Below are 21927 nucleotides of genomic sequence, written 5' to 3'. Positions count from 1 at the left end.
CACTGGATGCGTCTATCACCTGTCATGACAGTGTGTGCTCCTGTCCAACTTGCTGGACCTTGTGGAGGAGACTTTTCTGCTTTTTGTAAAAATCCATATTTGTCTTTAAAAGATCATGTTTTACATTCCAAACATAGGAACTTGGAATCAAGCATCCACTGCATCGGAAGAAGCTTCAGCTTTCACTTCAGGCGTTAGGATCAGAAGAGGAGAACAATCATGGGAAGCTGGATTACAACTGGGTTACAAGTAAAGTTTCCCCCCTTTTTTATTTTTTTCCTTGCTGCAGTTTTATCTGTTATATTCTTCAGTGAGGAAACTCCCAGGAGCACTGGAGCCTGGGAGTGTTTATAATAGTCTGTGAGTTGGCTGTTCTAAAATAAAATGGAAAATCTGCATCAAGATGATACTAATTCTGTGCCAGGAAAAGCTGAATGCTGCTGTCTATATAACTCAGGCAAAAATCAACCACACTTGCTTAATTTGTAGTACTTCCCAATGTTTGTTTTTAAAGAGTTCTATTCATTTCTGCATTGGGGAAATGTCAGAACTAAATATTCTAGTCCAGACATTAGCTTAGATGTTCTTTAGGCCAATTAGGTTTAAAAACGTGTGCCTGCTAGATCTTGGTCATTTTCTGTGCTTTGCCAAATTGTCCATTCAGCTATTTTTATAGAGTAAAAAATCTGAGACATGCATCATCTTTGCAGAGTAGTCACTGGCATTTTCTTTCTTCTCCTGTTCTTTTCTGTTCTTTTCCCTCTTTCTTTCCCTCCTTCCCTTCCCCCCTTCCCTTTTCCCTTCCCTTCCCTTCCCTTCCCTTCCTCTTTCTTTCTTTCTTTCTTTCTTTCTTTCTTTCTTTCTTTCTTTCTTTCTTTCTTTCTTTCTTTCTTTCTTTCTTTCTTTCTTTCTTTCTTTCTTTCTTTCTCTCTCTCTCTCTCTCGCTCTCTCTCTCTCTCTCTCTCAGGATGGCTGGATGATATTGGACTACCCCAGTACAAGACACAGTTTGATGAAGGAAAGGTGGATGGTCGAATGCTTCATTACATGACTATTGTAAGCAAGTGCCTCTTTTTAAACTCATCTTTTCCTTTCCCTCCATCCCCTCATCTTTCTGCCTTGAGACCGTTAGTGTTAGCATGGACCAGTGAATGGATGGAGTTGATAGACTGGGTTGTTTTCTGATGGTTTACCAGAGAATTGAGGGATATGAAGCAAATTGGGAGATAACTTCAGCATCACTGAAGGAAGAATTGCTCTGAATCAGACAGATCATGCCATAGAGACCATTTGGGATATTGATAATGGTGGCAAAGAGGTAATTATTTTATCGCCACCTGATTGTGTCAGCAGAATGCTATCCTGCGGTTGGCACCTAGATCCTGACCCTCTTGTTGAAGATAAACCAACATAGAGCTGTGAAGCTTCAGTGAGATTTGTTGTGGATATATCTCTCTGATCTTGTGTCAGTAGGAGGCCAGGTTAATAGCCAGCTTAATGAGTTCATCCATTGCTTTGGTGTTGGGTGTCATCAATATGCTTTATATTTCTTTAACAAAACCTCCAGAGGCAGCTGTCTTGGTCCTAAATCAGTGCCTGGATGCACCAGTCAAGTGGATGACCAGCTCTGTATTTCTTTATCTCTCAAGGTAGAGAGACTGAACCAATATCTGACAGCTGTAGTTAAATGGCTAAGGGTAAACAAGTTGAAACTGAACCCTGATGGGAGAGGTCATGCTGATTGGGAAAGCTGAGATCCTGAAGGACATGGCGCTCCCCACTTTTAATGGGGTCCATCTGACTCCTGCTGATGTAGTTGAGAGCCATGGGGGTGATACTTGATCCAGCTTAATTGCTGCAGAAGTAAGCTGATGCATCTGCAAAAAAAAGGCATTCTACCAATTCTACTTAGCCGGGAAGAAGACCCCCCCACACTCTCTTGACCTGCCCGTGTGGATCCATGCTATGTTTCCTTCAAGACTAGACTATTGTAAATGGGTCTGTGCTTAAAGAAAACTTGGAAAACACAATTGGTAGAGAATGCTTGACCTGGCTTCTGTCGAATGCCAAGCAGAATCTGCATATCAGTTTCTTGATGCAGACACTCCATTGGTCACCGATCAGTTACTGGGTACAATTCAAGGTGCTAGCTGTCACCTACAAAACCCTTAAAGGCATTAAACCCACATACCTGCAGGACTGCAGTTGCAGTCTTGCAGGTATGTGGGTCTGATGCCTTTAAGAGTGCCTTTAATGCCTTTAAGACTGCAGCTACTCTTAAAGGCATTAAAGGCACTCTTAAAGGCATTAGACCCGCATACCTGCAGCTACTCTTAAAGTCATTAAAGGCACTCTTAAAGGCATTAGACCCATGTACCTGCAGAACCATCCAGGAGTGGTCTTAGCCACTGGGCAACTAGGTCAGCTGCCGCAGGCCCCACACTGGGTGGCACCCCCAGTCAGTCCCAGCCCTGCCCCCCCCCCGACAAACCGCAACTGCAGCCACTCTTGCCAAGCCTATCTGGGCTTAGGAAGCAAGCTTCTGGCAGCAGTAGTGGCTGCCACCAGCCTTGCGGCGAGTGAGGAACATCCATTCTTGACCCCGGTGGAGGGGATGGTGGGGAGGCAGTGATTCTGGGGCCCAATCCTGGACTTTTGACTAGAGCTTCAGGATCAATATGACTGCCTCTCCTGCTAAATTTCTGTTGTGACAGCTTCACTCATCTAAGCAAAGCCTTCTGAAGGTGCCACCCGCAAACGGGTAAAATCGGCAACTGTCATTCACTCTGTGGTGGCTCCCACGATATGGAACAGCCTGCCCGAGACCTGCGTGCTTTTATTGTTTCGCAAACATTTTGCAAAACAGAATAGTTCAGGAGGTCTTTTTAGTAGAAGGAACAAAACTGCAGTGTAAGGGATCAGTTAAGGTTTTGCTTTTATTAGGGATGGAGTCTTTCCTCTGCTGATAGTCCTGTTGCCTTAAAACAGTTAAGTTTTCATTCATTGCTCGTGTCCCCCCCCCCATTCTACAATCCCAACCCATCAGTATTATTTTATCTTACAGTGCATTCCTAAGGAGAGTTACTCCAGTCTAAGCCCATTGAAATGAATGGGCTTGGACAGCAGTAACTTTCCTTAGGAATGCACTCTTAGTTGGAATCTTTGCTGTTAAGTTCAAACGTTATCTTTTAATTGGCTTACTGATTGACTAAAAAATGTGGTTTTTTAAATCATACTCGCAAACCCTCCTTGAGTTCCAGTAAGAAAAGTCGACTATAAATGATAATGATAAATAGGTGTACTGACTCTAGAAAAGACACATTGTAGGCAGGATTGTCATTTTTTAGGAAGGCGGGTAAGGCGATGATTTTCCATTAGGCTGACTCAGCTGCTTGGGTTGGCACCGTGTCTGTGTGTATGTGAGTGGGGGGCTTATTGTGGTTCTTGTTTATTTTTTAGTGTTGAGGAGTTCTTCCTTTTAATAACTTCCTTGCTGATATTCTGTGTAACTGTAGCTTTATTGTTGTTAATGTACCGGTTTTAATGTTGTCCGTTGGCTTCCTGGAGCTGTGTGGAAAGGCAGAATCTAAGCGTGTTAAATAGGAAAATCTGCCAAATAAATAAGGTTGACTCAAGGCTGTGAAAGCTTCTGCCACAGAAATTGGTTTAGTTCTTAAGGTGCCAAAGGATTCTCTGCAGCTACTGCTGCAAGAGATGAACGGATCTGCTGTTGCCATTCGAAGCTCTCTTTTCTAGTTTTCTCTTTGCTTTATTCTAGATCTGATTTATGTGCCTGTTTTTTTTCTTTTTTTTCTTTTTACATCCTCCTTGGCAGGATGACTTGCTGTCCTTGAAAGTTGTGAGTGTCCTCCACCATCTTAGTATCAAACGTGCCATTCAAGTCCTCAGGATAAATAACTTTGAACCCAACTGTTTGCGCAGGAGGCCGTCAGATGAGGTAACCGCTTTTCATACTGAGGCATTACAGTGATTCGTCACAAAGAATGTTACGGGTGGCTTGCTTTTGTTCTCTTTAGTATTCTTGTGAACTTTGATCCCTTCTTTTGCTTACCGTACCTTACACTTTTCAGTTATTGTTAGTTCACTTACATGGTTACATTTCTTTATTCAATTTTAAGTATTTGCAACTCATTCATCAGCTTCCCCGCATGTCTAATCCAATGAGCTATTGGTGCAATGTTCAAGAGAAACAGCTACATTGTACTGCCCTTCCTGGTCTGATCATTTGAGTGTGAAAGTGTTCCATGTCATATTTGATGGCTCCCTGGTTTCAGAGACTTCTGTGATGTGCTGGTTTTCCGTGTTCCTGGAGATTCTTTTTAAATGTGGAGGAGCAATCAAATAAGTTTTCCAATTTCTCCAGCTTCAAATAATATAGTTCTGCATGATGTTTTCTGAGAGTTTAATTTGGCTCTCAGTTGGGTGAAAGAAGTGGGTGGATTTTAAAAGCTCTAGTAGTTTGTTTTTGATGGCTTACGTATTTATCTTTCCACAAGAGACTCGGGTCAAATACTGGCTCGAGCCAGTGTTTTGTTTGGAGCTGGATAGCTCTGGAAGTAGAAGGACTAAGATGAATTCATCTAATCCCATCTCTTTAAGGAATGTGTCATACAGTAGCTCCACTGAATATCATATTTTGTGCCAGATATTTCAGATATTTGAAAAGACAGTAGTGCTAGGAAAGGCTGAATCAGTAGGAAAAGAGAAACTTCCCCCCATGAGGTAGATTGACTCGGTGAAGAAACTCATGGCCTCCAGTCTGCAAGACCTGAGCAAGACTTTCAATGATAGGACGTTTTGGAGGTCATTAATTCATAGGGTCACCATAAGCTGGAAGCGACTTAACACATTTCAGGATGGCATAAGTTGCAACTCCCAAGCAGTGAGTGCAGCTCTCCAGCCAGGGATGGCAATTCGCCAGTAGCTTGTTGAGCCTCTTAAAATGGCAACAGTGCTGGTTTTGAGCAACTGGCAGGCTACAATGCAAGGCTGGTGGGTGGTGTTTAGCCTGTGAGTCTCATTTTATACAAGTCTATATTCATCGAAAGGGGGGGAAGACCCAGCTCACTCAAAAAGCCATAATGTGTACTTAGATCAGTGGTTCCCAAACTTTTCAGGCCACCACCCTCTTGGTTCCACAAACTCAACCCCAGCACCCCCTATCCTATCCTATAAAAAGCATTATTCAAAATAGGGGTTTGCATGACGCACTAAAGATGATAAGAACAATAAAATTTTAAAACAGTAAATTGCACATCTATTCAAAATCAAATTAAAACTTTTTAGTTGAAATTTATTCAAAACTGATGAACTTGTTCCAGTGGTACCAGCTCTTCAAAGTCCCAAAAAAATATTCAGATAGTTTCCGCCAAATTTGCCAGCATGGTGCCATAGCTTGATCTATTGTAAATTAGTGAACAACACAGTTGAAGGGGCCCACCTCTAATGCCCCCCCTGCTGCCCCCTTGCCTCTTAGTGCCCCCTTAGGTAATCCCCCCCGGGGTGCCCACTTTGGGAACCACTGACTTAGATAAAGGTATTTTCACCCAGTGTTTTATATGCATTGTTTGAGAGCAACCCTTGGCTTTAAAGAGGTGTCTGATGAGGTGTGGGCAGGTAAACCAACCTTGTCCCATGCATGGCAAAATTAGGGCCAAGAGATGTGGAACATCCACTCATGGGGGGCATCTTGTTGTTGGACTTTGAATTGCCAGACAGGCATCCTTTGAATTGCCTGACTGAATGCATCTTTGTATTTGAAAAACCCAGCTCCCTGCGTATATGCAATTGTGCATAGCAGAGAGAAAATGAAGCTATGGTCTTTTCTAACTCTGTATGCAAGGGGTTGTTTTTTTTAATTGCGAGTGCATTCTGCTACTTGATCCCAACCTCCTTCTATTTGAGATCAGAAAGAGTTCAGGAAGCATTCATTTGAGGCTGCTGGGTAGCTTGGTCTAAAAGGCGGACCTTGTCTCTGGGGTCAGTCAGGGTAGTAAACAGGGTGGCTAGAAATTAGAACTATGGGGGCTGAATCAGCTGCAGAAAAAGGTTCATGGTTGCAGACTAGTGTGTTACCTTTCATCCAATGTGGCCATTACAGAATAACATCACACCATCCGAGGTTTCCCAGTGGACTAATCACCGAGTGATGGAGTGGCTGCGGTCTGTTGATCTTGCAGAATATGCTCCCAATTTAAGGGGAAGTGGTGTTCACGGTGGTCTAATGGTAAGAGTTTAATATTTCAGATTTATTTATCATAATACAAACAGTATTTTGAGACAAGTGTCAAGCAAAGTAAAGATATACATTTCTGAATGTAAAGGGAGGAGTGCACTTGCATTTTTCTTCGGTAACTTACTGATTTATTCTTATATAGGAGTCTGTCTGAGTCACAGGAATTACATTATAGGTCAGGGGTGTCAAACTCAATTGTTACGAGGGCCGGATATGACATAATTGTCACTTGGTCGGGCGAGGCCATGCCTCACCAGCCCAGATCAAGAGTGGGGAGTGTGGCTGCCTCGACTGGCTTGGATAAGAGCTTTCAAGGGGCAGGATCCGGCCCACTGCCTTATGTTTGACACCCCTATTATGTGTGTTTGTTTTAAACATAATGGATGCTTCCCTTCCTCTGTTCCTTGCTTAAGGGGTCACATCTGGAGAGCAGTGTGGTAAACCAGAGATGCTGCCAGGAGTTCTGATGTCTGTCCTGTTTGGTTGCACAGGTGCTGGAGCCTCGCTTCAATGTCGAGACCATGGCGCAGCTGCTGAACATCCCACCCAACAAGACGCTACTGAGGCGACACTTGGCAACCCATTTCAATTTGCTGATCGGTCATGAGGCCCAGCAGCAAAAGTGTGAAGCGATGGCATCGCCGGACTATGTCCTCTTGACAGCTACAGCCAAAGTGAAGGCATGTCATAAGCATTTGGAGTGGTACTGTGCAGTTCCCAGTTCAGCTGCTCTGTTATTAGCTTGGATGGCTCTTACGGAGGTCTAGGGTGTTGCTTTGTTTAAAGCTTCTAAAAGGCAAATAGAACATTAACTGAATGATAAAGTAGCAGCAACAGGATTTGAAAAGACAGTCATGCTAGAAAAAGTTGAGGGCAGCAGGAAAAAAGGAAGACCCAACAAGAGGTGGATTGACTCTATAAAGGAAGCCACAGCCCTCAGTTTGCAAGATCTGAGCAAGGCTGTCAAAGATAGGACATTTTGATTCATAGGGTCGCCATGAGTTGGAAGCGACTTGATGGCACTTAGCACACACACAACAGGATTTACACAGGATGGTGGTCAGTAGTAAAAAGCAATCAGTGTAACTGTCGTGTGGAATTGTCTCATAACCTTATGCAAATTCTTTCCAAGCTGGTTCCCCATATCTTGTATCTTGTTTCTCTTACACGGGGCTGTGGCTCAGTGGTAGAGCATCTGCCTGGCGTGCAGAAGGTCCCAGGTTCAATTCCCGGCATCTCCAGTTAAAGGGACTAGGCAAGTAGGTGATGTGTGAAAGATCTCTGCCTGAGACCCTAGAGAGCCGCTGCTGGTCTGAGTAGACAACACTGACTTTGATGGACCTTGATGGTCTGATTCAGTATAAGGCAGCTTCATATGTTCATGTGTGCTTAGCTAGCTGGCAATTTGTGCTTAGCTAGCTGGCAATTTGTGCATGCAATCGCTTGTACTTAGGGAAGAATGTATGGGATTTGGATGAAAGACTTATTGTGTTCTAAGTTAACTTACAATACATTTTTAAAATGCTTGCCAAAGTGACATTTACATTTTAGAATTTGCAGTGAAGACATGAGCAGGAGCTAGTTGATACATAAAATACTTTACCAGCCAGCCTGCCAATGATATTAATAAATCAGAAGTCTAAAAGATCTTCCAGGTTTCAAAAACCTTCCCTGGTCAGTAGCCCAGAGGCAGTTTTTATATGCCACAACGCAATCAGGTGTCTGGTTATTTGCATGCCTGTGTTAATGTACAAGGATGTCTGTAATCAAGGATATTTAATTTGCGTGTTCTATTTTAATTTGCCAATCTTGACACATTACCATCTCTGTACATGAGCATGTGTTTCAGAAAACAGCGATTGGCCGTTGCCTGTTGTGGTACCTAGATTTTCACCTACAAGATTTTAAATGTTCAGAGGGGTGGGGATGGGGAGAATAAATTGCCTGGCTGCTGACTTATGAATCAGCTGTTTTGTCTGTCTTTTTTCAGCCAAAGAAACTTGGTTTTGGTAATTTTGGAAATCTGCGGAAGAAGAAGCAGGAGGATGGGGAAGAGTATGTGTGTCCAATGGATTTGGGACAGGCGTCAGGAAGTGCATCAAGCAAAGGGTTTCGGCCAGGTTTAGATGTCAGGCCATATGATGATGATGAACTGGACAGACTAGAACAGGTAACAGTCATTGCAATTCAGGTATTGTTTTGTGTTAAGTTGGAACAATAACACGTGAATGTGTACGTGCACACACGCATGCACTCCCTCTAGATTTTTCCGTTCTTTGTAGTTTATCGTTCCCTTCCAGTCATGCAACATACAGTATTATAAAATCTGAATCTTTATGACTGTTGCTAGGATATTGATATGCACCTGGATTTGCACAGAAAAAAACTTGAATTTCAAATATCTTGGTAATTTCAACATTATTGTTATAACTGAAAGTTCTTTCGCACTCATCATTGCAGCCTGTTTTTCCTCTAAGACAGTGATTTCATTTTATTCCTACAACAACACAGTGAGTTGGTTAAGCTGAGAGTGTGGGCCAAGAACCAGCGTGGTGTGGTGGTTAAGAGCGGTGGTTTGGAGTGGTGGAGTCTGATCTGGATAACCGGGTTTGATTCCCCACTCCTCCATATGAGCGGCGTAGGCTAATCTGGTGAACTGGATTTGTTTCCCCACTCGTACACATGAAGCCAGATGGGTGACCTTGGGTTAGTCACAGCTCTCTCAGAGCTCTCTCAGCCCCACCTACCTCACAGGTTGTCTGTTGTGGGGAGGGGAAGGGAAGGTGATTGCAAGCTGGTTTGATTCTCCTTTAAGTGGTGGAGAAAGTCAGCAAATAAAAACCAACTCATCCTCCTCTTCCTCTTCTTCTCCCATGAAGTGAGCCCCTCCCCCCAGTAACGCCTCCGTGGTCCCCGAGTACTCCTAACCCAACTCTGACACAGTTTACTACACCGCACTGGCTGTCTCCTTTACTGTTCCTTTAGCTGCCATCTTTGACTCTCCTGGCCGCAGTCACGTGTATCAGTCTGCTTCCACGGGAAGACCTTCTTGCTAACTCCAAATATTCCCACATTCACCCTTCCATCACTTGCAGCACAATGAGCTTCTCTCACATTGGTCATACAATTCCCTGGTCTGATCGTACTTCCGAAGATGTTTTTGTGAAGGATTTCTTGTACGGAGTTCTTGAATTTCTTGGTCAGCTCCTTGTGAGGGTGACACCCCAAAGCACTGAGAACAGGCCACAAGGCTAGGGCGGCAAGTGTTTGGCATCTTTGGATAACTCCAATTCAGGCATGTGGACAAATTCAGGACGTGGACAGAATCGAGCGGGTGCAGAGGAGAGCGACGAGGATGATCCAAAAGGATGAGAGCCCTATGAGGAAAGGCTGAGGGAGTTGGGAATGTTTTAGTCTGGAGAACAGGAGGTTGAGGGGGGGGCATGATTGCTCTCTTTAAGTATTTGAAGGGCTTTCACTCAGAGGAGGGCAGGGAGCTGTTCCTGTTGGCAGCAGAGGAGAGGACTCGTAGTAATGGGCTGAAATTGTGGCTGGAAAGGTACCGGCTGGATATTAGGAAAACGTTTTTTACAGTAAGAGTTGTTCGACAGTGGAATCAGCTAACTCGGGAGGTAGTGAGCTCCCTCTCGCTGGCAGTCTTTAAGCAGAGGCTGGACAAGCACTCGTCAGGGTGATCCTGCATTAAGCAGGGAGTTGGACTAGATGGCCTGTGTGACCCCTTCCCACTCTATGATTCTTTGAGGAGTGGGACTCAGGCAGGCAAGCCGAGTCTGGAGGGCTTCTGCCCTCCTCCACAACCCCCTGAAAGCCTCACTTTTTTACTCTGCCTTAAGCTACAGTGAACTGGTCATTTCTTGCCTCAGTGTCTATAGCCTAAGAAATGCAGTCAGTGTAATGGATCTATGTATTCATTTACCTCAGATACCCATAGGAATTCATTAACTCTTAACGTATTTTTCTTTCAGATGGAAGATTCAGAAGGAACTGTGAGGCAAATAGGAGCATTTTCTGAAGGCATCAACAACTTGACTGTAAGCCCTTAAGAATTCATGTAATGGATGGGTTTCCTGCCCTGAGACTTGTGGCTGATAAAGGTGCTCATGCAGTTCTCAGTGTCTTCATGACGCTGCTTCATACAGAGTATGCCATCTGGCCCATGGTGGTCTATTGTGACTGGCAGCAGCTCTCCATTTCCCTCTCCTTCTCTCTAAGATACATTACAAAAACGGAGATGTTGGCTGCATTCAAAGTATGTGGTCTGCCACTGAGTTATGTCTCCTTTTCCGTTTTCTCCTTCCAAATACACTTCCTGAGACTTCATAGAAAAAAAAGTTTACAGGTTTAGGTTTGTGACATAGCAGTGCCCATGTGCATGAGAAGTTCAACACTCCTTCTTTTGTACTGTGCATCTTGCTGAGTGTGCGATTTCAATATGCTTGAGGTACCCCTTGCTTCCTTATGTTATTACACACCTACACACACACACTTTGCATCCTGCCTTTCTTCCATCCTGGAACTTGAGGTGGCTTCTGTAGGATTTCCAGATCTCCCATCCAGATAGTGAGCAGACGTGATTTTAGCTTCAGCAGGGTTGCTCTATCTGGCTTTCACTGAGTAAAACATAAAGGGGCTGATCAGACTTAAGAAAGGCAACTGGGCAATTGTGACTCTGTTCTCCCTCTTTGGAGCATGCCATTGTCTTGTGTGTGTCCCCCAAGGGTGTGGCAGTTCATCCCTGTTCCTTAGATACTGGCAAGTGTTTCAGACGTTCTCCCTTTTTCTGTTTACAGCACATGTTGAAAGAAGATGAAATGTTCAAAGACTTTGCTACTCGTTCCCCTAGTGCCAGCATCACAGATGAGGATTCTAATGTGTGACCGTGGCGCCGTTGGACACCAAAATAATAATTCTCATTCTGTTAGGACTGCCACTCATCTGTGATGGGGACAGAAGATCACGTAACTTAAAGTCATTGTTGCTTCTGTTTCTTACACGTGATATATTTCAGGCGAATAACAGGAAAAGAGGTGCCTATCTATTCTGAAGTTGCCATAAATGAAAACAAAAAACATAGACAAATACAAATGGGGGAAATACATAATTTTCTCTCCGGTGTCGAAACTTATGACATATTTCAAAGCACTGTTTTTAATTACATTGATGTCATAATGTTCTGACACAGAGTCGTGCCATAAGATATATCTGGATATTTCTTTAGCAGGAAAGTCGTACAAAACAAAAATTGTCAGCCATAGACCTCTGGAAGCATTATTCACTGAAGCTCTATCAGTTAAGAAAACAAACTTGTTACGGCCTTCCTGGTTTGCATGAATTGATCAAAAGTAAATAGCCAATTTATGCATCTGGTGTTCAGTGTTGGCAGCCTGTTATACCATCAAGTACATAATCCCTGAAATCTAAATTCTGTTTGTCTGGTTTTTATACAATTTTTATTATAAACAGAAAAAAAATATATTGAGTACATACTAACCAGAAATTTTATATTGTGATTCAAGGTGATTAAGATCACTTAAAAAAATAAAGAGGATTCCAGTTTGCAAACCAGCTGGTTACTGGAGAAGTCAGACTGACCTTGAAACGATTCCCCCCCCCCAATAATGCGTGCATTCTTACATTAGGAATGAAATTATTGGAAACGATGGTTCTTTTTGCATCATTAAAAGGAGGGGATTTTTCCTAGCATTAAAACTAGATTTTAATAACATTTTGAAATTTTGCCATTTAAAACAGCACAGACTGAGAAAATACCTTGCTCTGTGTGAAAGAGAGCCACCAAACATCCTGCAGGGGAAAGCTGTGCCAAGAGGAATAATTGGCCAAACTACTTTAGTTTTCAGTACTGAATTCAGACATGGGGTCTTGCCTTCAAACTACAACTGACCATACTGAAACACACTGACAGATATTTATGCTTGTTTTTAATAAAGAACATAATGCGCTGGCTTCTTACACGGTTAGACTTGTAAAATTCAGGTTAGCTGGTGAAGTTATTGTTTTCCTGACTTTCGGCAGTTAGAGTTCCCTCTTCATCTAACTAACTACACCACCACCACCACCCCCGAAAATTGGTACTGTTTTGCTGCTTGCTTAAAATGGTGATGCTTGCAGATGTTGGGAATGTACCGCTTGAAAGGAATTGTTCACACTGTCGATTCCCTTTTGGGACAAAAAGTTCCCATGGCACAGAGTTCCTGGGACTAGACCATTTCAGATTGCAGATGAGGATCCAATGTTTAAATGATTCCCCGCATAAAAATTTCTGTGTCCACAAAAGACTGGCTTGTCAGGGAGGAGGTCTGAGCCCAGCCTTTTCCTGGACATACCTGGTTTCTGCTTCTGAGGAGTTTTACATGATGAACATTCAAACATGCTCTCTTCAGGCTGAAGTGGAACTCTGTTGAGAATGTCTAGATTGGCCCCCCTGTCTGACTTTCTAAACTGAAACTGGCCCTTAAATCTGCAGTTTCCCACATGTTGATTTACACATAAACTGTATTAAAATAAATTGTATCCTCTGTTCTGTCAGAGACTTCTGTCTGCGTCTGTACCTTTAAACCTTCATTCAGAGCAACTTGCCATTGATATTGTATTCGGGGTCAGCTATCTAAGAAGGTCCCCATGGAATTTACTATTTCTCTAAGTATCTGAGCTATTTTGAATGAAACTAACAATATATCAGTTGGTATCCAACCTCTTTGGTTGGGTACCAATTGCTATGTTGTTAGTTTTGCACATTTAGTACCTAACCTCCCCCCACCCATTAATTTTTATTCAGCTATTTTGAATGAATGCAGGAAGTGCCAAGTGGGTAATTGGCAAGACCCATGCCAGCATTAAATATGTGCATATGAATGAAGAAATTCACCACCTCCGCATACACAGTAGGCTCTACCAGCAACTCCATAAGGGTATTCGGGGTCACTTTATTAAAAAAGCAACAACACTGCACATAGCAAGACATGTCATGCTCTTGGAAGTCAACTTTGCTGTTCTACAAACACTGGTTGCGTTAAAAAAAGGAGTACAAGTTTAAGTAGGAAATCAAACAAGGGCGGGGAGTCTAATGTACACAAATCCGTAGACTCAAACGCCAACGGTAATGTTTTTCACCTAGTTATAATGTTGCATGTATGACCAACTTCAGACTTCTCATTGTTTCTGAATCCTGATATTAGTGGAAGTCAGTTCAGACATGGTGATCATTTTTCTGGTTGCACCAGCCATTCTTATCAGTTGGTCTTTTATTATTTCTGTGGGGTTGGGGAAGGGAAGAGTAATATAAAACGCTCGTACTTAAGCCAAACAGTTAACTTGAATGCATATGCATGAAATATCTTCATGGTATTCGATTTGGTTCTGTGTGTACAAAGAGGTCAGCATAAACTTATATGTATTGTCATGTTAAATAAACAAATGCCTACTCAGAAATATAATGCTTCTGGATTTTTATCTGTTTGCAAAAGATGCCAAGTTTTTCAAAGGAACCTTCCTTCCTTTTGAATGATAGAGATCAGCTTTTAGCCTTTTATACAGCATAACTTTCTAGAAGGCTTTCTCCAAACCAGAGTGAAGGCATGCACAGAGCTTGTGTGGAGTTTGGGGAGTATCCACTGGTTCAGCAGATGTTCCAACAAAATGCTCGCATGGAACTGCCATCTCAAGTGAAATGTGTGGAGGATATTTTACTAGGGAGTTATTTAAATGTAATAGAGACAAAATACCATGTAAGGGCTTAAAATGTTATGGAGCAGATAACAGAGTGCTCTTTATGGAGAAGGTCGGGATATAAATCGTAGAAACAAACAAACTCTTCAGGACTGTTGACCAACAAGCATAACCCTATTTGAAGAAGAGCCCCCCAAGGTTCAACTGATCTATTGACAGTTAAGTGAACTGCATTGTGGATGTGAGGGCGATCTGGCTGCGACATCTCTCACCCCATTGATCGCCAGGGTTGATTCGACTGATCTGGCTGGCTAGGCGGGTGTCCCCTACCCCCCTCACCGCTCCATGTGCGTCCCTCCCGAAGCTGTGCGCTTGGTGGAAGAGAACAACCATCCCAGATAGAAGGAGTGTACCGTTCTTCGGTCGAGGGTATACGATAGCTGCGCTCCCCTGCTAGAACCTCCACAGAAGCTCAAGGAATTGCATTGTTCTTTGCCTTAATTGTGTCTTCCATTTTCTAAAAAGCGGGATATGGTATGTTTGCCACTGACAGGGTCAGCAATAAGAAGCAAAGGAGAGTGCATGAAAAGGAGAAGGAAGCTGTAATATTTTAGAAGTAAAAATGACCAAACCAGTTCAACTAGTTTTTTGATAGCTGAGTTGGAACAGGACACACCCAAGATTGTGTGCACACAACCAGGAAACTGTGACTAGTTTGCTTCATATTGCTAGGTTCTGCTTCAGGTGAGAAGTTTCTGTTCTGGAAAGCAAGCTCAGTAATCCAGCTGTCTAATTGAAACAAAACAACTTTGCCTTGAGGGCATTCTGTATGAAACCGCTGCCTGTGAATGGAAGATGGGTCAGAAAGTATCACAGGAAACTAATCAAGAGGCTAAGGCTGACATCCTGATTTTGTGTGATGTATTTAGCCAAGGAATTGTTTTTGCATCGCAGAAACTGAAAGAGTATCTTGGGTTTGAAGATCCACAGAGCAAGTTCCATCCAGCCACAGATACTTTAAAGGAGATTTTCCTGATCAATTTCATCGGGTTTTGTGTTGAGAAGGGAGTGGAAGAGCGCATCACAACCAGCAAGATGACCGACCAACAGTCCTTGCTTTTTGGCGTTGACTGGGTCTGGACCTTGGCTGGAGCAGACAAGCAAATAAAGCTTCAGATCGCCGTGCAGGCTCTACAGTTGACTGACCTCCCCCATGACACTTGTCTGCCGGAGATAAATGGCAGCATTGGAAAAGCAATGTCGGCTGATGACCTTTCCCAAGACAAGAGCAGATTTGAGAAGCTGGAACAATTCTGCACGTTGGTGGGACAGGATTGCCTTGGCTTGTTCATAATGTTTGGGGTTCCTGGAAAGCCCAAAGATATCAGAGGGGTTGTTCTGGAGAGCCTCAAAAAGGAGAAACCGAAAAGCCTGTCTGGCGAGAGTGCTCTAAGGCAATTTGTCCTGAACACAGACAATTTCCTCCCTACTAGAGACATGCTGGAGCAATGCCTCTCTAAGAAAAATGGACTGAGGGAGGTAGGTAAGGTTTACATTAACTTTCTTTAACTACTGATTGCTGCTTAATGGTGGAAGGATCTCTCTTGCAAAGACCAGCACCCAGCTCAATGCTTCCAGCTTGCTCAGAAAACTCCACCTACCATTTTAGATATTATTAACTTCCAAGATACCAAGACAATGACTAGACGTCTTCAACAATCATTCTACCTGGATCACGTACCCATACCAAAGGAGGTGTACTAAGAAAATTATGTTCTTTCAATACGTTTTATGAAGCTTTCTAAACAAAAGAAATTCAGGCAAAGTTTTGCCAGAGTGAAAGGCTTTTTTAAAAACAGAAAGGTACTTATGTCATGAAGAAGAAAAAACTTCAAGAGCTATTATGGAATTCACTCTGCAGTAGGTTTCACTGCAAGCTAAAATCTAAATAAATTAATGTAATTTACAGAGATGGACTTAAATAAATTTATTTCAGTAAGAGATGAAACATTTCCAGAATTTTGAAGGTGGCATTTTTGAGGGTTTTTTTTTTGGGGGGGGGGGGAGCATTGAAATGTATGCCAATACCTATTTTCTCATCAAGCCCAGATATATTTTACTGTTTTAACTACATAAAATTAATCTTTTTTAACCAAGTTTGCATATAAAATTGAACTTGTAACATATTTATGAAATTCTTTAGTTTTTTACAAGTAATGGCAAATTACCCAGTGCTGAAGAAAGAGATGGCTACAAACCACGACATCCTTACGTATCTCAATTCTTGCCATCTGCGAAGAAGGGAAAACTACAAGTTGAAAATGTACAACACAAAATTTGTAGTAAAAAAGGAAGTGTGTAAGCTACACAGAATAATCTTGCACAGTCACAACGGGGCTGGGAGTGTTACTTGGATATTGAGTTAAACTTTTAATACCATTGAATAGTGTATTTGTTTAATCATCATACACATACTGTGGACAAAATTAGACATGTTTAAACAATATATGCCTGAACACATATATGTTGTGATTATGTGCTATAGAACTGCTCACATAAAAATCTTCGTAGTACACATTTTGAGTAAACCCTTGTCTTAAAAAGTATTCTAGCCATTTCAAAGAGAAAATATTTCATAGATTTTTTTAGCGCACCCCATTTTTCCAATTTTTGTTGTTCAGAAAAGATGAGAAAAGTTCACACAACTCCCCCCCCCTTCACATAGCCTTGTTACTGGCTTATGGATGAAGCCTTACAGGTTCTAGTTAGGAACCCTGTGGCACAGGGTGGTAAGCTAAAGTACTGCTGTCAAAGCTCTGCTCACAATCTAAGTTCGATCCCAACAGAAGTCCGTTTCAGGTAGCTGGCTCAAGGTTGACTCAGCCTTCTTCCGAGGTTGGTAAAATGAGTGCCCGGCTTGTTGGAGGTAAAATGTAGACGACTGGGGAAGGCAATGGCAAACCATCTTGTAAACATAGTCTGCCTAGTAAACGTCGTGATATGTCGTCACCCCATGGGTCAGTAATGACTTGGTGCTTGCACAGAGGACTATCATTTATCTTTACAGGTTCTAGCAACTACCACTGCAGTGTTCAGCATATCCAAGATGTGGTCTCTCAGTCTTTTATTGGAATGTTTTCTTGTCAATATTTCACTTAAGCGTTCACTCTGCACCTTTACATTTTTTGGAAAAAAAATCAGGTATTAACTTTGATTATTCAAGGTATGTGAGTGCTTTTTTCTGGCAACAAACTGTTTTTTGTATTTTTGAAGTTAGGAGGTGAGCCAGTTTGGCCTATATGGGAACAGAGACTGGCAGAGAAGCAACATTAAAGTAATGGGCAGTCTGAAGAGGCCTCGTGAGCCACCTGTAACCTTTTCCCTGGCACTCTGGCTCGGCCTGTGGAAGGTGTAATTTGCTGCAACAGATGTGCATCTGCCATGTGTGTGTGCTTTCCCTAGCAGCTCCGGTGGAAGGTTACCAACGCCTTTCTGTATCCCAGCATGAACAGGTGCTCAGTGCTGGGTGCAGACATTATTTCTGTTTGCATTTTGGTGGCTTGTTTGCAAGCTCAGGTGGCTCTCGGAAGTGTCTTTCTGTCACTACCTTGTCTCTAGCGCCAAACAATTTCATTTCTGATCATGGGGTGGGTTTTTGAAAGTTCCGTTGCCTTTTCTTAATTCTAGATAAGATTCCTCATGGTAGGTAAGTCCAGAACTGACAATACTCAAATACAGTATTTTGGTGGAATTGCAACAATGTCTGAGTAGTGTAAAAGCCTCCTCCAGAGTAGGAGCATTGTACACTTTCTAAGGCCGCCTTTCCAGCTGGGTGTAATAAAAGGGCAACTACCAGGGCTTCTGGCTTTTCATCTGCCTGGTACTATCTTAAATCAGTGAAAGCACTGGGCCCCACCTCTTCCAGTTTCCAAAAAGGTTTCCCACTAGGGATACAAGTTGGGGTGGGAAAAGGCAGTTTTTTTCTGATGAAGCTACTCTACTTTCAGTGGTATTTTTTCAATACTGTGCTGCTTTTATGGTTCCCAATATTCTGACACTATGTAATGCTTGCAGTGGTGGAGGTGGCAGTAGTAAGAGGAGGGGCTGTGGCTCAGTGGCAGAGCATCTGCTTGGCATGCAGAAGGTCCCAGGTTCAATCCCTGGCATCTCGTTAAAGGGGCTAGGCAAGTAGGTGATGTGAAAGACCTCTGCCTGAGACCCTGGAGAGCTGCTGACGGTCTGAGTAGACAATACTGACTTTGATGGACCAAGGGTCTGGTTCAGTATAAGGCAGCTTCATGTGTTCATATTGATTACATCACTGAAGATAACCAACTTAGCAGGCCACAACCAGCCTCCAAACACCCTGCCCCTAAAGTGGATCCTCTGGCTGTTGGCCATCCACTGATGGTACCGTTATACAATCTCTGCCTTGTTGCTATCTTGGGCACATACACAGTCATGAGAAGAGGAAGGAGCAGAAGCTGCCGAGCAAGATCCTTTGGTCATTTGTGTCAGAGCTTATACTTTCAAAAACTGGTGTGCTAGTAAATATAGTCAAAGTAGGGTGTCTCAGTCTGCCAGCACTTGTCAGGGATACTCCAGGCTGATCCTGCATTGAGCAGGGGGTTGGACTAGATGGCCTGTATGGCCCCTTCCAACTCTATGATTCTATGCATCTTGGGGCCTCAGTTTTGCTGTTGAAGCCAAAATATTTGGCTTGATCATTGTGCAAAGTTATAGGTGCCCACTAATATATGATGGGTGGGTAGCTTAACAACTGCCATTTATTTACTGGTTATCTAAGTGTACCAGCTAACCACTAAAAGAGCTAGCGTTTGTTAGACTGGACGCCCCCTTTGAAAACTTTTGCTGACACACCACGAAATCGGGAAGGGGTGGGTAGAAAGTAGAACTGGTCTTGCATCAAACGATTCTTCAGTGACGAGAACTGGTATTTAATCTTTCCTAAATAGAGGGAAAGTTCTAGTAGTTGAAGTCACATACTCATTAGCAGCGAAGGAACTTGGCTGCATTTAGAGCTTTGCAGACTAGCCTTTAGGTTTTTTTTTTTTAACTTTCATTTTCCGTGCCTGAAAAATAGGTTCCTGTTTCTCTCCGAGACAGAACCTAATGGCCGTAGAATTGCAGTGATGCGTGCTGATAATGCATAGTTACGCAGAACTAAGTCCCACTCAGTCAGTGTCTAATGCATGGGTTCTTGAAAAAGGAGGAATTCCCCGGGGGGTGGGGGATTGGGACCACTATTCAGCAAAGTGTGATGACCTGTACAATCTGTAAAATTGTACTTTGTTTTTAATTTAATCTGCGACATTCAATAAAGTTTGACTGTCTTGGGAAGGGGGGAATTATATTCTGAACACTGGAGCAAAAAAGGTTGAGACCGGAGCCTTGTTTACTTACATGAGGGCTCCTTCTGTTCTGGGATCGAAGGCATCTTGAAGACTGGGTTTCACCATCACGTGCCCAGGAAGGCAGGACTAAAATTCTTCCTTCCTGTCTTCCTGGGCGGGAAAACCTCCCATTTCCAGTTTTCGGACTCGCCGAGCTAAGGAGACAGGTAAGTGGAAGGAACAACAAGCACTACAGAAAAAATAGGTAGTATAAACTTGAACTAGAGTTAAGAAGAAACTTTGAACCTTATAACTAGGTAAGAAGAACCCTTTGTCTGGCGCAAGGTGGCGGGCAAAGGATAAACGGTATATGATCTGAGGAGGATTGGATTTTGTCTTGCTGAGCTGCACACATCTTGGAATCCAAAAAACTCTTGGGCGGGCAAGATGCCTTCGATCCCAGAACAGAAGGAGCCCTCATGTAAGTAAACAGGGCTCCGTTCTCGTTCTGGGCTCTCCAGGCATCTTGCAGACTGTGGGATCTCCAAGAGCTAATTAGTCTGGGTGGGATTATGAGTCTTCTACGACGTGCTGCATGACCCTTCTGCCGAAGGCTGCGTCTGCAGAAGCCATAGTCTATCTTATAGTGTTTGGTAAAGGTGGACACCGAAGCCCAAGTGGCTGCCCGGCATATGTCCTCCACTGAGGCCTGGTTATCGAAGGCCACCGAGGTTGCTGCTCTCCTCACAGAATGAGCCGTAATGCCTTCTGGTACCTGGAGTTTACTGGATTTGTAAGACTCAGCAATGCACTGTCTAATGGCATAACTAATAGCTGCCCTGGACATCTTAAGGCTCCAATTCGGATTGTTAAGGGAAATGAACATGGAATCTGAGAGTCTAATGTGTGATGTACGCTTAATGTATACCCTAAGAGTCCTACGGAGGTCTAGTTTGTGCCATTCTCTCTTTTTTGGGTGGCTGGGGTTAGGGCAAAAGGACGGAAGGTGAATTTCCTGTTTCCGGTGGAACAAAGAGTTCACTTTTGGAATGAAAGCAGGATCGAGTCTCAGGACGACTTTGTCCTTATGAAAAACACATAAGCCTTTGCGCACTGATAGTGCTCCTAATTCAGAGACCCTTCTAGCGGAGGTGACTGCTGTCAAAAAGACCGTCTTCATTCTTAACATCTTTAGCGGAATCTCCCTAATGGGCTCAAATGGAGGGCGTGTCAGTGCTGACAGGACTATGTTGAGGCGCCACGTAGGGAAACGATGTACAGGTGGCGGGCTGGTCTGTATCACTCCCTTTAGGAAGGTCTGTATGTGAGGGTGTCTGGAAGGTGAGATACCGTCAATGGATGGGATAACTGTTGATAGTGCCGCCACCTGCCTATGCAAAGTGGCCGCCTTGAGGCCTTGCTCCACTCCATCTTATAGAAATTCCAAAATTTTGGATATGTCCGGTTTCAGGGGGTCAGTATTTTTTTTCTGCACCATAGGACAAATGATTTCCATGAGAAGTCATTGATCCTTCTAGTTGAAGGCTTTCTGGACTCAATCCTGGTGTTGACAATCCTGGTGTTGTATCCCTGACTTAGGAGGTTGCTCCGCTCAATTTCCAGGCGGTCAAGCGCAGCCATTGAGGGTCTGGGTGATATAGTGGACCCTGGAGTAGAAGATCTGGCATCGGGGGGAGTTCCCATGGCTGTTGTATCGATAACTCCTTGAGGCTGGGAAACCACGGTCTTCTTGCCCAGAAGGGAGCTATTAGAATGACTGTGGCCCTCTCCTTCCTTATTTTTCTGATTACTTTTGGCAGAATGGGAAAATGAGGAAAGGCAAAGAGTAACTCCTTGGGCCATGGGGACATCAGAGCATCCATCCCCTATGCTCTTGGATGATAGTATCTCGTAAAGAAGCGTGGAAGATGATGATTCTCCTCCGAGGAGAAAAGGTCCACTACTGGCTGGCCGAATCTCTCTCCTATCTGTAGGAGTATAGACCTGTTGAGGGACCATTCCCCTTCGTCGATGGTCTGCCGGCTCAGCCAATCTGCCTGGAGATTGAGGACTCCTCTGATGTGTTCTGCCGAGATGAATATTACACTCCTTTCCGCCCAGGATAGGATTAGAGTTGCTTCCCTGTGGAGCTTTGATGACCTGGAGCCTCCCTGTTTGTTTAGATGTGCCTTGGCAGACACATTGTCCATTCGCACAAGAACGTGGCGGTGTAGACGCAAATCCTGAAAATGAAGTAGAGCCAGCCGGATAGCTCTGAGCTCGAGGATGTTTATGTGTAACGTCTTCTCTGCTTGAGTCCAGATGCCTTGAGCAATGTGGGATTGACATGTCGCTCCCCAACCCTCTAGACTGGCATCTGTGTAGAGTTGTATTTGATCCTCTGCTAGGAAGAATAGGCCCTTGCTGAGGTTCCTGTAATTGCACCACCATAGGAGGCTGGTTTGGAAGTCTTGATTTCAGGAGAAGGTCTTGTTGATCTTCCTGGCGATCAGATGCTGATAGGGTTGTAGAAGGCTCTGTAACGGTGAGAGGAACCTGGCCCAGGGAACACAACTGAGACAAGACACCATCAGACCCATTAGTTTGGCT

General features: G+C 43.5%; 2 protein-coding genes across 2 annotated transcripts in view; both read left to right on the top strand.

Annotated features, from left to right (window-relative positions):
• PPFIBP1 (PPFIA binding protein 1) overlaps positions 1-11322 on the top strand; it is a 138541-nt gene extending 127219 nt beyond the window's left edge. The window contains exons 24-31 of the mRNA XM_056847629.1: positions 138-249; positions 968-1056; positions 3836-3958; positions 6122-6247; positions 6748-6936; positions 8247-8426; positions 10243-10308; positions 11068-11322. Coding sequence (XP_056703607.1) covers positions 138-249; positions 968-1056; positions 3836-3958; positions 6122-6247; positions 6748-6936; positions 8247-8426; positions 10243-10308; positions 11068-11154 — 972 coding nt within the window. The 3' untranslated portion in view covers positions 11155-11322. The remainder of the gene's footprint in view (positions 1-137; positions 250-967; positions 1057-3835; positions 3959-6121; positions 6248-6747; positions 6937-8246; positions 8427-10242; positions 10309-11067) is intronic.
• A 3489-nt stretch (positions 11323-14811) lies between these two features.
• On the top strand, positions 14812-15614 carry REP15 (RAB15 effector protein). The gene has a single exon (XM_056847630.1). The coding sequence runs from the start codon at positions 14819-14821 to the stop codon at positions 15530-15532; it is 714 nt and encodes a 237-aa protein (XP_056703608.1). The 5' UTR covers positions 14812-14818; the 3' UTR covers positions 15533-15614.
• The last annotated feature ends 6313 nt before the right edge of the window (positions 15615-21927 follow it).

This window comes from Euleptes europaea, chromosome 3 (assembly GCF_029931775.1).
Source record: "Euleptes europaea isolate rEulEur1 chromosome 3, rEulEur1.hap1, whole genome shotgun sequence".
Taxonomy (NCBI): domain Eukaryota; kingdom Metazoa; phylum Chordata; class Lepidosauria; order Squamata; family Sphaerodactylidae; genus Euleptes; species Euleptes europaea.
This window is presented reverse-complemented; position numbering and strand designations above follow the sequence as displayed.